At 39.6% G+C, this 17,706-nt stretch overlaps 1 protein-coding gene across 4 annotated transcripts in view; it reads left to right on the forward strand.

Annotated features, from left to right (window-relative positions):
- Positions 1-17,706, forward strand: part of TBC1D22A (TBC1 domain family member 22A) — a 199,412-nt gene that overhangs the window by 106,544 nt on the left and 75,162 nt on the right. For 3 of the 4 annotated variants that reach the window (XM_074870048.1, XM_074870049.1, XM_074870050.1), the window contains exon 11: positions 4,058-4,185. In XM_074870048.1, coding sequence (XP_074726149.1) covers positions 4,058-4,185 — 128 coding nt within the window. Of the gene's footprint in view, positions 1-4,057; positions 4,186-5,573; positions 6,070-17,706 lie in introns of those variants that run through there. The other variant, XM_074870051.1, reaches the window with a different exon arrangement.

Below are 17,706 nucleotides of genomic sequence, written 5' to 3' on the forward strand. Positions count from 1 at the left end.
CTGTTGACTGTCTTGAGGGACAAGAGGCCTTGCAGATGGATCTAGATAGATGGGAGCATTGGACAGTCATCAGTGATTTACTTAACAGTTGAAAATTTGACAAGTACAAATGCCAGATTCTGTACCTAGGATGGAGTAATGCTGGGCACAAGTATAGATTTGGAGATGAGTGTCTGGAGAGCAGCCCTGCAGAAAGGGCTCTGGGAGTGCTGGTCAACAGCAGGCTTAACATGAGTCAGCAGTGTGTCCTGGCAGCCAAGAGGGCAAACTGCATCTTGGGGTGCATCAAACACACCATAACCAGCTGGTCAAAAGAGGTGATTATCCCACTGTATTCAGCATTGGTGTGACTTCACCTGGAGTACTGCATGCAGTTCTGGGCCCCACAATTTAAAAAGGATGTGAAGGTCCACGAATGCGTCCAGAGGAGGGCAGCAAAGCTGGTGAAAGGGCTGGAAGGAATGTCCTATGAGGAGTGGCTAAGGACTTTGGGCTTCTCTAGTTTGGAGAAAAGGTGGCTGAGGGGTGACCTTATTGCTTTCTACAGCTTCCTGAACTGGGGAAGAGGAGAGGGAGGTGCTGATCTCTTCTTGCTGGTATCCAGTGAGAGGATGCATGGGAATGGTTCAAAGCTGCACCAGGGGAGGTTTAGACTGGACATTAGGAAGCATTTCTTTACTGAGAGGGTGGTCAAACACTGGAACAGCCTTCCTAGAAAGGTGGCTGATGCCTTATGCCTGTCAGTGTTTGAGGCATTTGGACAATGCCTGTAAGAACATGCTTTAACTTTTGGTGAGCCCTGAATTGGTCAGGCAGTTGGACTAGATGATTGTTGTAGGTCCCTTCCAACTCCTATCCTATCCTATCCTATCCTATCCTATCCTATCCTATCCTATCCTATCCTATCCTATCCTATCCTATCCTATCCTATCCTATCCTAATTCTATCCTATCCTATCCTAATTCTATCCTATCCTATCCTATCCTATCCTAATTCTATCCTATCCTATCCTATCCTATCCTAATTCTATCCTATCCTATCCTATCCTATCCTATCCTATCCTATCCTATCCTATCCTATCCTATCCTATCCTATCCTAATTCTATTCTAATTCTAATTCTATTCTAATTCTAATTCTATTCTAATTCTATTCTATTCTAATTCTATTCTATTTTCTGTTTAGAAATTAGAGGCAATGCAAGACCTCTGTGTGGAAAGTGAAAATACAGAGGCTTCTGAAGCTTATACCATCTTCAAAATGTGGACTTCTACATACAAACTGCCTTGTTTCATTTTTAAACCTAGTTCTCTAAGGTTGCAGAACATATATGGTTACCACATCTGTCTTCTCCTTCCAATAACTTTTCAAACTGAGGACTTGCTTCATCAGCATTTTACAGAGGGAGAAAAGTGTCCACTGTGCAGAATTCCACAACTTTTATAAAGCTCATTTGTTGGTTATTTAAAAGTAAATAAATAAAAAAAGTGATCCATATGAGCAGTGCTGCTGAGGAAGGGCTGCAGAGGGAGCCCCACAGTTAGCTGTTGTGTTTGGATTACTGGTTAGATACTCATTGCACTTTGTGATGGTTTAGCCCCTGCCAGGGTCTGAGACCACGCGGCCGCTGCCCCTCCCTCACAAAGGGAGTGAAATACAAAGCCCCGGGGCTGAGATAAGGAAAGGTTTAATACAACAGAGCAACAGCAACACAACAAACAACAACAATAACAGTGATAACAATGACCAGAGCAAAGTATATACCGATACAGCAAAGAGAGAACCGGCTGCGCCAACCCACGTGATCGCCAATTCTTCCCGCACTCGCGCCAGGATGTGACGTCAGCATGGCATATGAATAACCCGGCTAGAGCTTCCCCCCACTGCTGGGGAAACTTAACCCTATCCTGGCTAAACCAGGACACACTTGCATAGGTTGCTCACTTTATGCAGAGCTCAGAACTAGCCTTGATATTGACTGTTGTCTCCCAGGTGGGGCAGCTGATGAGTTTTGCAGAATGCCTGGGAAAGAAGGGTATGAAGGTGATGGGAAGATATTAGGCTTTTAGAGGAAGGAAGATTAGTCACAGGGTCTTGAGACTGGAAGGCTGATGCTATTTATGGGTAGTGGAAAATCTATCACAAAGTTCTCATGTAATTTTAGAGATATTGACAATACGTAGGCACAATATACAGTGGTAATGCTGTAGTACTTTTCCTGTACACATAGTGACAGAGGAGAGGGATTATTCAGGACTTGATGAGATTGCCTAAAAGAGCACAAGATCGTTACCTCTCCACCCTCATTCTCTACCTTTTCACATCCCATAGTAGCAGTTCAGTCTGTTGTATAGCAGAAGTATCTAATTAGGTGGTTAGTGTTACACATAGAAATGAAATGGATCATTTAAAGATTCACACATCTTTATATATAGCTACAATTTAAAAAAGTTTCCAGGAGAGGTAACAGATAGTTTTAAGATGTGCATACAATTTTATATACTTGCCCGTATTTATATTACAGAAGGATATGACTTTAGGAACATAGATAACAGGTCTGCTGAAGAGTGCTTCAACCATAGATAGATAGAAGCTGAGAACTGCCATGGAGAAATACCAATGTTTTATATATTTCCGTGGGTATTTGTATTCAGACGCCACTGGAGACAGGATGTTGTATCTGATAGGTGGACCTGTGGTGTAATGTGTTGTGACTGGGCTTATTTTTAAAAAAGCTCACTGTTGATTGTTTTTAGAATCTAAAAAAATTTCTACTACTTGCTTCCATATTGAAACAACTGTATCATATTGGCTGACACTTTCATATAGCCAGAAAATACATCTTTAGAAAAAAAGGAATTGAATAACTTTGGTCTATATTATATTGCAGTATAATTTAACTTCTGTTACCTTAATCTTTAGGTAATGTTTCCTGTAACAGAGCTACCATACTCTTGGGATTCTTTTTTTTTGTTTGTTTGTTTAGTATTTTAGTGCCTTTTTAGATCTTTCTGCGAAATGTGAACTTTGTAAGATCAGTATGTACTCATTGTTTTAGCTGATAATACATTTCTGTGAATGTGGATGAAGGAAGATCTGGGTAGCAAAATCTCCCAAGAATGTATTTGTATAAAGAAAGACAGTAGGAATGTCTTATTTAGGCTTTAACAAAGACTTCTTGTCATATGTTTATCCAAAATAAGACATTGGTATTTCTGCAGTATTTGTCATTTATACCATGGCAATGGCATACTTGAGCCTGTTAGCTGAAACCTGTTAACAGAATGTCTGTGATCCTTTTTGGAGGAAATTCTGCTAAATATATAAAAGCCATGTAGCAGATTAGTTCTATTAGCTCTAGCAATAACCTATGCAAGTGATTATCACAGCTTTCAAATAATAAACGTGCTACAATAAACACAGTGTGTATGAGTATGCTTTAGAAACCATTGATTTGTACTGGTTTTTATTTGTATTTATTTGTTATACTAAAAAATTATTTAAGCTGCAATTTACTTAAATTTGCTAACTGTATTTTCTACACATTTATCTCGCTTTGTTTGGTCTCAAGTGAATGCAATCTTTACATGTACTTCCTTATGTTTCTTTGCCTTGTTAATTTAATGTTGTCTTCTTTTTATTACCAACACTTTATTTTTGGAAGCCATTATGTTATTTGTAAACCTTGTTTCTTGCAGTCTTGCCCCAAATAATTTGTAGGCTAAGAAATTAGTGAGGATATATGTATCTAATCATTTCACTTTATAACTTTGTATATTTTTTGTGGCATATTGTAAAGCTCTGACCTTAATCTTTTCTTAATATAGCACAACTGAGAGCAGTTGTTTAAGCTATTTAGAGGCAGAAAAATAAATCCAATGTAATGTTTAACTAGTCATTTCTATTTCAGAGTTTTTCATTCAGTTGTAAGTGTTTGTATGCACCACCACATTTTATTTGCTTGCAATCAGAGGAGTATTTTATTTTTTCAGATAGTGCATTTGATACTTAAGAACTTCAGAAAAGTTGCAGTAAAATGTCTGTTTATTCTGTTTTCAGAACAAGTTCATAGGCACTTGGATCAGCACGAGGTGAAATACTTGCAATTTGCTTTCCGTTGGATGAATAACTTGCTGATGAGAGAAGTCCCTTTACAGTGTACCATCAGGTTATGGGACACATACCAAGTAAGTACTTTTTTTAAACCTTCATAACTCTGATACTGTGTTTTGGACATGCCAGTATGTTTCTGTGTGTTTTTTCTTGAACCTTTTTTAATGTCATCTGAGAATCATTATGCTAAGAGAAAAAGCCTTCAGTGATCGTGACCACTTAGAAGCATTTAATATCTTCGGTCTTCTTGCCCTTCAAAACCAAGCATTTGATGTCATGATAGTTTATAGTACTAAAATGAACACTCACTGAAAGCATGGGTTAATGTCAATATTCCCTTCTGTCTTGTCAGAGAAGCAAAACATTGAATTGTGCTTAATCAATGCCCTCCATTGATTCTGAGCTCCAGGCTTCTTACTGCCCGTCTGCTTAACTATTCAATCCAATACTAGCTTCCAGTCTCCAGTTCTTGGCATTCATCCTTCTGTCATGTCTTCTGTCTTATGGTTTGTCCAGACAAAACTCCTTGTGTTACTGACCTCTAACTGAGGAAATTTTTTTCTTGCCTGACTGTCAAGTGAAGGAATTGATATCAGAACAAAACTGTTCACCCATTCTTAGTTGTGTTACTTAATGTTCCAGTTACTTCTGGTTGCGATTTTTGATTATGTATTTAAACAATATATCCCTATCTACTACCTTCGTGGTTGAAGTTAATTAAAAAAAAGGGAAAAAGTAGAAATATTTTAAATTCCACAAGTATTTGCAGCTGATTTAGTTTAGTAAATATGAAAATAACTCATAATTTGTCTTATAAAGAGATGTAACATCTTTAAATATCAGTGTCTTTACATCTACTCGTTATGTAGTAATATTTAGTTTCATACACTTTAATGTCCACTTAGACCATCTATCAAAACTTCTAATAGAGGGTTAAGAATTGTTTGCTGTTCATTTAATGAGTCCAGAAAGTTGTTTCAGTGAACTGTGTTTTGTAGAATGGTATCCAAATCTGATAAGGAAATGTTAAGAAATGAAGGATCTATTACTTCTACTGTTAATCTGTCCTAAGAAGTGGTATCCTTGCAGGTTTTATTTGGTTATTCATCTTCAACAAATTTCTGAATTGAAATTGTCTGTTGCTTCCATCTTGGGGTCCTTTTACCTCCTTTGTCTCACAATAACATTTGTTATTCATTTTAATATCTGTTTTTACCTGTTATTTTTTTCAGTGGAAATTATTTATTCTTTGTAAGATCCTTCTGATAAACTGAAAGACTGAGGTATTGAAATGTTTCGCTGTAGCTTATTTCTCTCATTTTGAATTCTTTTTTCCCTAATACTGCATCGTTTCTAATTCCTGAAGCAGTTTTTACCATGCTAACTCTAGCACTGCATTTGGTACTTGATCGTTAGTCTCATCAATGTGCTAAAATCATGTAAACGCTCTTCCTTAATCCAGCCAGCCACCCATATGTGCCCAAGAAATAGCTGTTTTGCCAAAAGTTCCCTTTGAGCTCATCTGTGAGATATGATTCTACGATAATGTTGAGAAATTTATTTTGAAGACCAAGCATGTGGTTACTTTCTCAAACTATTGCCATGCTGAAAGGAACCCTTTCTCATTGCTAGTCCATATGCATCTCTCAAGTTACACTTCAATGTAACTCTTTTTTAGCAAATTTTGCTATTTTATGGAAATTCTCTATTGTATTTAAAAAGCTTAATATTTATGTATTTACATGGCATTTTCAAATGTATCTTTTAAATGTTTTTTTTATACATAAATGGGATTCTTATACCTAGAGTGAGATTATTTTTGTATATTAAACATGCTTAAGGAGTAATTCTGTATTTTGACTCAGCAGCTGCAGCAGATCTGTACTGTTTTCTAGGTTTCATTATTTAGCAGACTGTTCTGTATGCATTTCTTGGTGAACAGTGTATTTAAAGCATACCTTAATCTAGACCATCACCTATATTACCAACCCTTTTTCTGAAACAACCTCGATTGATTCCAAAAGTTGCTTATCAGATTTCAGTTGTGCTTATACCAAACTTGTTATCAACCTATAATATAGATCTTACCAGCCTGATAATGTAGATAATAAATGCAGTGAACCTACAAGAGCTGGTAAAGTTTGTGCAAAGTTTTTGCTAAAGTGTTAAGCAATAACATTACAGATTTTTACACAAATAACTTGTCACTAAGTCATTCTGTTGCATATGATTTTTAACTTAATCATTTACAACTATATTAGCAGTGCTGCTTTCGAAATGGAAAACACTTTAGAGGTGGTATTTGTTCAGTTAGTTTTATCTTCTGATTCATATATTTTTAACTGTAAAGCCTGCTATAGGTCAAAATGTCATTTAGAGATACATTGGTAAAGAGGTTTTTCAGAGGTTCTAGCTGTGGATGGACCTGTGATATTGGATCTGAAGGAGATGTAAAATTAGTAAAGGCAGAAATATAATAGGTGATCTTATTTTTGAGAGAAATTTAGCTTCCCAGATACAGATGGAAGGACTAATCCTACTAATGTAAGGCCCTGGATAGATGCTTTTCTCACTGTACTCAAAGGCTGATTATGCTGTTATCAGGCTTGCTTTTGCTACCTCCTGCCTCCTAAAGCAGGAAAATAAGAAAGCATGAGGATTCTACTTAGATTTCCACACCTATGCCTGCTGCTATTTTAGTGGTTACTCAGGATGTACATGTACTGACTCCCCCCTCCTCCCCCCAATACTTTCAAACTACTGTAAACAGAAATACCTTTAACTCCAGTATAAGTTCAGAGAGGTGAACTAATCATGTTGCAATGTAATATTAGCCACAGGAGGTACTATAGGCATCCCCGCACTGCTGATGTGAGGGCTTTTGCTCAGACTCTTACCTACGTTACAGCTCTTGGGAAGGGATGGGGCATCTTGCAAGGCACTGTTTACAGGCAGCTGTAGTCCCAGTGCGTGGCATGATTCTGGAACAGCAAAGGAGTTGGGCCAGAGAAGAGTCAGGCTAGGTGGGACAGTCAGGTTCCTTCATGTTGAAGGAATGGGAAGACAGGCGGGACAGTAGGATTTCTTCATGTCTGCACCAGGGGTGCGTTCTGGCTCCCATGTTTCCTGCAGAAATCCAGGACGATGGTGGATGGCTTCCCTCCCCTCCCAAGGATTAGAAAACAGTGGCCTCTCTTGAAAGAGAGGATCCTGATGATGATGTTTTCACATAAAAAAGCATTTTATCTCCTTTGTCCTCCTCTCTCCCCATCAAAGCCTTGTCTTGCTGAGCTACATGTTTTCCTCTGTTTGCAGTGGAAAGATAAATATTGTGCTGTCTCCATCTTAAATTCCAGATTGGTCATTCTCAGAGCAGGTCCTATTTTCTCATGAACTGCAGCAGGGGGTTTTCAGAGGAATGACAGCACACTTAAATAGTCTGCTGTTATATATTTCCTAGTGTGATAGATAACTTGTTGTCTGGAGTTGTTAGAACCTCATTCTGTCTCTCAAAATTTGTTGCAGTTCTTCCATTGACTTCGGTGAGGATAGGATTGGACACTTAAATGATGTCCACCTCTGTTTCAGTATGTACAGTAGGTGTCATATTTTCTGTCTAGTTCAATTTAGGATTCATCAGTCATTTGTTAGGATCTGTGAAGTAAATCATTGAACATAATCCAAAATACCTGTACTTGAACTAGTTAGAGTCGAGGGGAAGAGAAATTTGGAAAGGTTCCCAAATCCTTCGCTTCAGTGAATACTGTGGTATTCTGTAACTGTATCTATTGAAATCCACTAAAATATGTCACTGTCTTCTGGAGCAGAACTTTGTAAAGCAGAAAAATTAAAGACTTTATGCATCTTGCTTACAAAGTATATGTAAGAGAGAGCTTCTTAGCCATAAATACTCAGTTTTGTTTATTCTTTAACCTGAATTGCATTTTAATAAGAGTGAATTATCCCACTTTTTCATTTGATTCGGGCTTTGTTATTGTTGTTGTTTGGTTTTTGTAAAGATAAATGCTGTAAATACCTTGTAAATTCTTTCAAAATAGAAATTGCTTGTTATGTTACGCCCAAGACACTCAAATTTTAAATCTATAAAACTGATTAATATGAATGTTCAGAGATTTTGTCAAGTGTGAAAGATTCCACAGACCAAAATAGTCTAGCATAAGATCTCAGTTTTTTCTTTCTAATATCTCTTACCTTTTTATCTTACATTTTGTCATCTTTTTGGGCATAAAGGATTGGTAAAATGAGATAGCATGATGGCTGAATTATTCAGGATATATGTGTTTAACATATTTCTGTGGACTTATGAAATGCAAGTCAGTTTTATATTTGTTCCTTGCCAGAGGGGTGTTTTGACACTAATTTGAAGATTGCTTTGTGTATTTGAAACTGACTTCTGTTGGCTTCTAACTCTGACTTAAAAGATTTATTGTATTAAAAACGGTGGGGATGTCTCCATGCTCAGCAGCTGTACTGTTCTACTCTAGATAAATATTTTAAATGTTTACCATCAAAACCGCAGAAAGTATCCTTGCTTCAGCTTAAGACATTTTATTGAAGTTTGCATCAAATATTTCTTTTGGTTTACTTTATTTCTTAAAATGTGTGTTGTCGTTGAGACACTTTTAAGATCCACTGTGTTTGTGCAGCTGCGTATATCTCTGTTGTGGGAAAGGAAGCAATGCCATTGCAATGCCATTACAGTGATGGCATCCATTCTAAGTTCTTCATCCTTGACTAGAAATTACAGGTCTTGAACATCAGTGGTTGTATACCAATACTTAAAGCAGAACAGTGTTTATTTTTAACTATCAGTGTTTTTAAACCACACAAATATTGAATTCAAAAGTACATCTGATTTCTGGGCAGTTTGGAGCTGGAAGAAAGTCTTTAAGAATCCCATCAAATCGTCTTGATACAAGATAACATGGTGTTATACTGACTGCTGTTTTAAATAGGATAAGAATTTCTATTGGCATATAAGTACTTAATTTTATTTATTTTTTCATGTAGAATGGAGTGCATGTATTTTTCATTACAGTGTTTTACTTACGATCTGATGTTCTTACATAAATTACCTATTTGTGCTGTCTTTTGTGCAGTGATTTCTCTGTGTAAGTATCTCTGTAGTAGTACATAATTTGTAGAAGAGACACTTGACACAAGTTCCATAGCTAAAAACTTGTTCAGAAAACAAAAAAAAAAAAAAGAAAATGAAAAAAATTGTAGCAGCTATGTATATTAGTTTTCAGTTTTAAATACATGGTGGCAAGTGCCGTGTGAATGTTTAGAGTTCAGGTGTACAGCTTAATATTTTCTCCTGCCAGGAAGCCTTTTTGTTTAGTACCTCTTAGCTGACTGCTGTATTGCCAGCTCACCAGTAGGCTGATGTAGTTAAAATGAGTCACACACTCAGACTTTGGATACACCACAAAGAGGCAGGTGAGATGGGTATGGTTTACAGTGCCATGGTGTCCTACTTTACAGCTTGACCCTATTCTTGTGTGAGGAAACCTTTAGTGTTACCAAGGTATCTTAAGGCTTACCATGGAAAATAAATGCAAATTAAAGCATATAATCTACCATGTAGAATGCAAAACAGTTACAAAGATTTACAAAATGTATAGGAAAAATCAAATAACAAAACTGACATAATTTGACAATACTGGTGAGTTGATTTCCTGTCTCACTGCTGAATATAGTTCTTTTTCCTAGTTCCTGTTACCCCCTGCTTCTTGGCAGTATCTGTTAGTTTTCTGCAGATAAGCCCAGTGAGGGGGCTGATGAGTACCACAGCCAGTGCAAGGGAGAGAGGATGAGAAAGTAGAGCTGTGATTTGAACTCTGGTGTTAAATCAGAATGATTGCTTGTCCTTTTCCAGCTTATTTGCCTTCTTTTTCTAAGAAGATTTTCTTTCTTGGTAGATAGCACATTTCTCAGGTTGCATCCGTTAGACAAACTTCAATAGAGAGCACCCATTGCTGGTGGAACCTACTGGCTTATGTCTCTCTTACTGAAGCCCTGCAGGTGGGTCCAGAAAAATGTATTTCTTCCTCCTTGAATTTTAATCTTTCTTCTTAATCCCAGAGACTTCCTTTTCTCCAAATAAACATTTTTTCATTTTTCTGGAAAATGTAAATGTGTCTTCACAGGTACTTGACCAGTGATTTATATCCTTTCCTTCAAGGAGGGTTGAAGTTTTTTTCCCTCTTTTTGACTTAGTGTTAATTTTTATTGACATGTATATCATGTTGGACCTCATATACACTATTGACCGATATGGTAACAGACATCTTTGTTTTCCATTTATTTGTTGGTATCATTTATGTAGCTCATTATTAGCTTTTGATCAAGAAGATTTTGTTTGAAAGAAGACATCTAATGTTATATTTTAATAAGAAAAATGTCATTTTCCAGAAGTGCTGAGGACTCAAGAATCTTACTGAAGCTCATGAAGAACTGCAGAAGCACAGGTTTTGTCTTTATCCAAATGGAAAAGTAGAGGCCCAACTATAGGGACATATTATGATAAAAGTTTGATTACGGAAATTGTAACACCATCACCTCCCACCAAAAAAAAAAAAAAAGAGAGAGAGAAAAGAGGAGGAAAATGGGTTACATGTAATAATGTTATTTGTCTGGCCATCAGTGATTGAAATTTAAGAAATGTTCAAAAACACAGCTGTAGTTTTTTCCTGTGTTTCCATTTTTTACATAGACTCAATCAGAGATTTTGATTCCCTGAATATGAGAATGATTTAAATCTGTTTTTCAGTAGAGTTGTCTTGTGATTTGTATTTATTTAAAAAAAAAAAAATCAATTAAAGTTGAAACAGGAGTGCATTTCTCAACAGACACCGGAAAATCTATACAAGAAAGATATTATTACTACTCCGGTCTCAGTCAAAGCCTTAAGCCACCTGAGGCAAAAGACTCAAAATACATCTACTGAAAGTAGATTTAATTTTTCATGGCCAGGAATATTTTTCTTTTTATGGCAATTCTAACAGCTCTTTTCCATATTGAGTCCATGATATTAAGTAGACAATTGTTCTCATTCTTTTCTTCAGCATAAGCATAAGACCTCTCACTGTCCCAATGGTCTGGTCTTTTTTTATACGAAGCATGGTTTGGGCTATAAATATCCTTGAACCAGATTAGGTTAAGTGGACAACAACAAACATTTAGAGTGAGAGCGAAAGAGTGGGGAAGGTATATACCCTCCCATGTTCTGCTACTCAGAAGCTTTATTATATCTCTATCTGTTATAAATGTTTTTTAAATGCCCATTGAGTATTATTAGGTATGTATCTAATTTTTTTAAAATATAATGTTTAAAACATCCCATGACAGTGATTTTTTGCAATTTCTTTATGCAGTGTGAAAAAAAAACTATCCTCCTTTGATTTAACAAAAGATTTTTTTTGAATTCACTTCCACTTATTTCTTTGATTATGAAAAATGGTGTCAAATCATTCTTTATTCACTTTTTCCCCATCACCTGTTTCAAAACTGTTTTCTGTCTCTGTATGCAATCACTCCTTTTCCAAGCAGAAAATATCGGTACTTACAGAAGCCATTTCATCCACTTTTTGTGCTTCTCTTTCTTCTCTGTGGTCTTTATAGTTTTACTATAAATTTTATTTCTGTCATATACTAAATGAAAACTTCAAGAGATGAGCACACCATAGATTCATAGAGAAGATTAAGTTGTTTTCTATTTCTTTCTTTATTTCTGTATTTATAGTCTCTCATGCCTTTTCTCCTGTTGAATATGAGTGCTTTCAGGTTCATAGTTAGTCCAGCTTCTCTGTCTTAGTGGTTAATGTCAAGGACGACATCAGGTGTGTCTATGCTTTGCAGTGTTTTTCCCTCTGTGCATGTATGCAGACTGAATTTCATTTGCCATTTTATTATTCAGTGACACGACAGCTTTCTGCAATTTTATGCAGACAGCTTTATTTTTTACCAGTAAAAGCTATCCTGAAAAATTTTACATCTCTAGCAAACTATTATTTTTCAAGACCACTTAGTAATTTAGTGAGCAACACAGATACTATTCTATTATTTTTGTCCTTTTAATTCATGAACACTTTCTTTCTTGTTTGACAACAACTTAATTTTACAGTCTTGCTTAGTGACCTTGTTAAAAGTGTGTGGACATCTGAATATTTAATATCCAATTACTAACATGTGGGTAGGATCATGTCTTCAAGATTTCTAGGCATTTGTCAATTTGATTGAAACTGGCCAGCAGGTCAAATGTTTCTGAAGTAGGGGAGACAAACGTAGTGGGATATAACCTTTCCTGTCCACACATAAAATGCAAATGTGAAAGTTCATTTTTCTTAGGAAAGGTAAAAATGCTGTGTGACTTGATAGTGATTCTTCTTCTTGTCCACTTGCCATATACCATCAGAGAAACCAGCTCCTGGATTAAAAAGCATCAGCAGCCTCTGGAGCCTGTACTCAGGTCATGCCTCTCCTTTGATTCTTCCAGCTCTTGTTTTTTCTTGGGGATTTTTTTTTTTTAGCTTCCTACCGGAGAGCTGGAATTCACTGTCCTGCTGTCTACTGAACTCAGCCTTGATCTCACCCACTTGCACTACAATTCAAGAACACCTTTAGGCATTGTTTTCTTTAAAAGTATGATTTAAATCAAATATAGTTCTTGGGCACCATAGGAAAATGGGAACACATGAGACAAGGACTTTTGCTTGCAAGACTGGCAATGGAAACGTGTTCTTGTTTAAACAAAACGTCCTTATTCTGTCTCTGCATTTCTCTGGAAGTTTCCAGATCCTTTCATGTTCAGCACGTCAGTATTTTCCCTTATGTCAGTAGACTCCTGATATAGAAAGCTTCTCTTCAACTTGAGCAATTGAAAAGTTTTTATACTTTTCGAACCTTTGTCAGGCAACTGACTGCGTCACCTTCCACCACTTGGATAATTATCTTCTGGTGTAACTTTGTTGCCAAGGCAACCTCCCATTGACAATAGTTGTGCTCATTAGGACTTTATTGTGGCAGGCAATTACATTTCAGTGGTATAGCACTGAAGTCAGTGACCTCTTATTGTTTATCTTGTACTAACTGCAATCTGAAATAACATAAAACTCAAAGAAGAGAAGGTAAGAATGTTAGTCAAAAAAAGAACCAGACTGCTTTATCTTGAACTTTTTATGTAACTTTATGTACAGTCTTTAATGTGCGTAAGGATTATGTGCACAATGGAGAAGAACCAAGTTTCTTAAACAATAATTCAGCATTTCAATGTGACCTTAAAATACACTCATTCACATTTATATAAGCTCTCAGGCTTTCTCCTAGAAAAGAAGAAACGCAAATGCTTTTTCTAGAATTATAATGATGTGTATATATGTTTGGTACTCTTTCGTTGTACAGCCAGGTCTAGTTTGTTAGTTTGCAGTTTCTTACTGAGAGACAGGGTTCCACAATTCCCAGTGAAAGCAGACTAAGCAGGTGCTGATTTTGAGCAAGCATGCACAAACGGATCCAAAACTGTGATCTGCAGTTATATATCCTCACCTTCCCCCATCCTGTCATGTATGTTTTCCCTCGACAAGGATTTTAAAAAAAGTTAACTTTTTTCTTCCATCAAATAAAATCAGCTTTATATCTGTGCCATCTCTTCTCATAATTGGGATTTTAGTCATATCACTTAATACATCTAATCTGCTTAGCCCTGTCTTTATTTTCACATTCTGGCCTGGCCTTGCAGGAAGAATCAATCTTGGCACTTTCTGTATCTCTGCTCAAATTCTGTGGTACAGCAGAGCAGGCTGGGGATCATGAGAGATGCGTATCGACCCAGACAGAGCTGCCATGTAAACATGCAGCAGTCCAGGTCCGAGGCTGCAAGGAGTGCCTGAGTCTGTCAATCCTACTGGAGGGCAGCAGTGACAACACCTGTGTGCGCTGTGATCAGCTGGATGACCTGCTCAGCCTGGTGGCTGAGCTCAAAGGAGAGGTTGAAAGATTAAGAAGTATTAGGGAGTGTGAAAGGGAAATTGATTGGTGGAGTAACACCCTAGCACCCCTAAAGCAACAGGAGCAAATGGAGGCTCCAAAAGAGACAGGTGATGCCTCACCCTCTTGCTACCAGGCAGAAGGAGGGGAGCTAAGAGATGAGGGAGACTGGAAAGAGGTCCCTGCTCAGGGAGGCAGGAAAATCCCCTCCTGACCTCCCTCACCTTCCATGGTGTCCCTTCACAATAGATTTGGGGCCCTGGAACTTTTGAATGAAGCAGAGAAGGATGAAGAAAATGAGACAAACAAGGAGGAAGACCAAGGTCCACCAAGGCTGGGTCGTCCTAGACCATGTATTAAAACAATTCTAAGAAGAATCCCAGAAGAGTCATTGTAGTGGGTGACTCCATTCTGAGGGGTGTCCAAGGCCCAATATGCAGACAGGACCCGCTTCATAGGGAAGTCTGCTGCCTCCCTGGGGCCCGGGTGAAGGACCTCATGGTAAAACTCCCCGCTCTAGTGAGACCCAAGGACTGCTACCCTCTCTTGGTTTTTCAGGTGGGTAGCGATGACATTACCGGGAGAAGTCCTAAAGCAATGAAGAGAGATTTCAGGTCCTTAGGGAAACTGGTTAAGAGGTCGGGGGCACAAATAGTGTTCTCCTCCATCCCTTCAGTTGCAGGGATGGATGAGGAAGATTACAGGAGAACTCAACAGATGAACTTGTGGCTCCGAGACTGGTGTTACCCTCAGGGCTTTGGATTTTTCAATCACGGATTAGTATACAGGACGCCAGACCTTATGGTATCAGATGAGATGCACCTGTCCCAGAGGGGGAAGAGGATCTTGGGGCAGGAGTTAGCTGGGCTCATTGACAGAGCTTTAAACTAGATTTGAAGGGGGAAGGGGACAAAACTGGAACTCCCAGGCATAAGCCCCAGGGAAGATTACCACAGTTTGTGAGATGGTGTACCAGCAACGACCCTCACCCTGCCATCTTGGTGGAGGCAAGGGATAGAGACATGCAGCACAACAAAGATGCAAAGGATATTGATGGATCAGTAACCGTGGTAACACCTGTGAAAGGTCAGGCTGGAATTAGGATCTCTAAATGCGAAAAGGTGCTGGGGACATCAGCCCATCTGAAGTGCATCTATACCGATGCACACAGCATGGGTAACAAACAGGAGGAGCTTGAAGCCATGATGCAACAGGAAAATTATGATGTGGTGGCTATAACAGAAACATGGTGGGATGTCTCCCATGACTGGAGTGCGCCAATTGATGGCTACAAGCTCTTTAGAAGGGATAGACAAGGAAGGAGAGGTGGTGGAGTGGCGCTGTATGTTAGGGACTGTTATGATTGCTTTGAGCACAAGTATAGTCAAGACAGGATGAAGTGTCTTTGTGTTAGAATCAGGGGGAAGGCCAAGACGGCAGATGTCATAGTGGGAGTCTACTATAGGCCACCTAACCAGAACAGAGAGGTGGATGAAATATTCTATAGGCACTTAGGAGAAATCTCACAATCGTTTGTCCTTGTCCTTGTGGGAGACTTTAACTTCCCAGACATCTGCTGGAAATACAACGTAGCAGAGTGGGATCAGTCCTGGAGATTCCTGGAATGTGTGGCAGATAACTTCCTGACACAGCTGGTGAGTGAACTGACCAGAGAAGGTGCCCTGCTGGATCTCCTCTTTGTGAACAGAGAAGGACTGGTGGATGATGTGGCGGTTAGAGGCCAACTAGGGCACAGCAATCACGAAGTAATAGAGTTCTCTATTCTGAGAAAGGCCTGGAGAGGGGGCAGCAGAACTGCCATCCTAGACTTCCAAAGGGCTGACTTTGACTTGTTTAGGCACCTGCTTGACAGGATCCCTTGGGAGATGGTCCTGAAGGGTATATGGGTCCAGGAAGGCTGGACACTCTTTAAGAAGGAAGTGTTAATGGCACAGGAGCAGGCAGTCTCCAGGTGCTGTAAGAGAAGCTGGTGACAGAGAAGGCCACCCTGGCTGAACAGGGAGCTTTGGCTGCAACTCAGGGAGAAAAGGAGAGTTAACGGCCTTTGGAACAAGGGGCTAGCCACTCACAATGATTACAAAGATGCTGTGACGCTATGCAGAGTGGAAATCAGGAGATCTAAAGCCCAGATGGAAATTAATCTGGCTTCAGCAATCAAGGACAACAAGAAATGTTTCTGTAAGTACTTCAGCAGCAAAAGACAGACGAGGGAGAGCCTCCATCCCCTGCTAGACACAGGAGGAAACATGGCAACAAGTGATGAGGAAAAGGCTGACGTGCTTAATGCCTTCTTTGCCTCAGTCTTTAATAACAAAACTAGTTGTACTGAGGGAATCCAGCCTCCTCAGCCAGAAGAGAGAGACTGGGAGAACGTTCTCCCCACAATCCAGGAGGAGATAGTCAGTGACCTACTGCATCGTACACAAATCTATGGGACCAGACGGGATACCCCCGAGGGTGCTGAAGGGGCTGGCTGGGGTGCCCGCCAAGCCACTTTCCATCATTTACCAGCAGTCCTGGCTGACCGGGGAGGTCCCGACAGATTGGAAATTAACCCATGTGGTGCCCATATGTAAGAAAGTTTGGAAGGATCATCCGGGAAATTACAGGCCTTTCAGCTTGACTTCGGTGCCTGGGAAGCTGATGGAGCAGGTCATCCTGAGTACCATCATACAACACATGCGGGACAACCAGATGATCAGGCCCAGTCAGCATGGGTTTATGAAAGACAGGTCCTGCTTGACAAACCTGATCTCCTTCTACAGCAGGGCGATCTGCTTATTGGATGAGGGAAAGGCTGTGGATGTTGTTTACCTTGATTTTAGTAAGGCCTTTGACACCATTTCCCACAGCAGTCTCCTGGCGAACCTGGCTGCTCGTGTCTTGGATGGGCACATGCTTCGCTGAGTAAAAAACTGTCTGGATGGCCGGGCCCAAAGAGTTGTGGTGAATGGAGTTAAATCCAGTTGGCGGCCGGTCACAAGCGGTGTCCCCCAGGGCTCAGTTTTGGGGCCACTCCTGTTTAACATCTTTATTGATGATCTAGACGAGGGGATCGAGTGCACCCTCAGTAAGTTTGCAGATGACACCAAGTTGGGTGGGAGTGTTGATCTGCTCGAGGGTAGGGAGGCTCTGCAGAGAGATCTGGACAGGCTGGAGCGATGGGCTAAGGCCAACTGTAGGAGTTTCAATAAGGCCAAATGCCGGGTGCTGCACTTCGGCCACAACAACCCCCAGCAGCGCTACAGGCTTGGGGAGGAGTGGCTGGAGAGCTGCCAGTCAGAGAGGGACCTGGGGGTGTTGATTGACAGCCAGCTGAACATGAGCCAGCAGTGTGCCCAGGTGGCCAAGAAGGCCAATGGTATCCTGGCTTGCATCAGAAATAGTGTGGCCAGCAGGGACAGGGAAGTAATCTTACCCCTGGACTCGGCACTGGTGAGGCTGCACCTCAATTACTGTGTTCAGTTTTGGGCCCCTCACTACAAAAAGACATTGAATTACTCGAGAGTGTCCAGAGAAGGGCAACGAAGCTGGTGAAGGGTCTGGAGCACATGTCGTACGAGGAG

Source organism: Strix uralensis, chromosome 5 (genome assembly GCF_047716275.1).
Source record: "Strix uralensis isolate ZFMK-TIS-50842 chromosome 5, bStrUra1, whole genome shotgun sequence".
Classification (NCBI taxonomy): Eukaryota; Metazoa; Chordata; class Aves; order Strigiformes; family Strigidae; genus Strix; species Strix uralensis.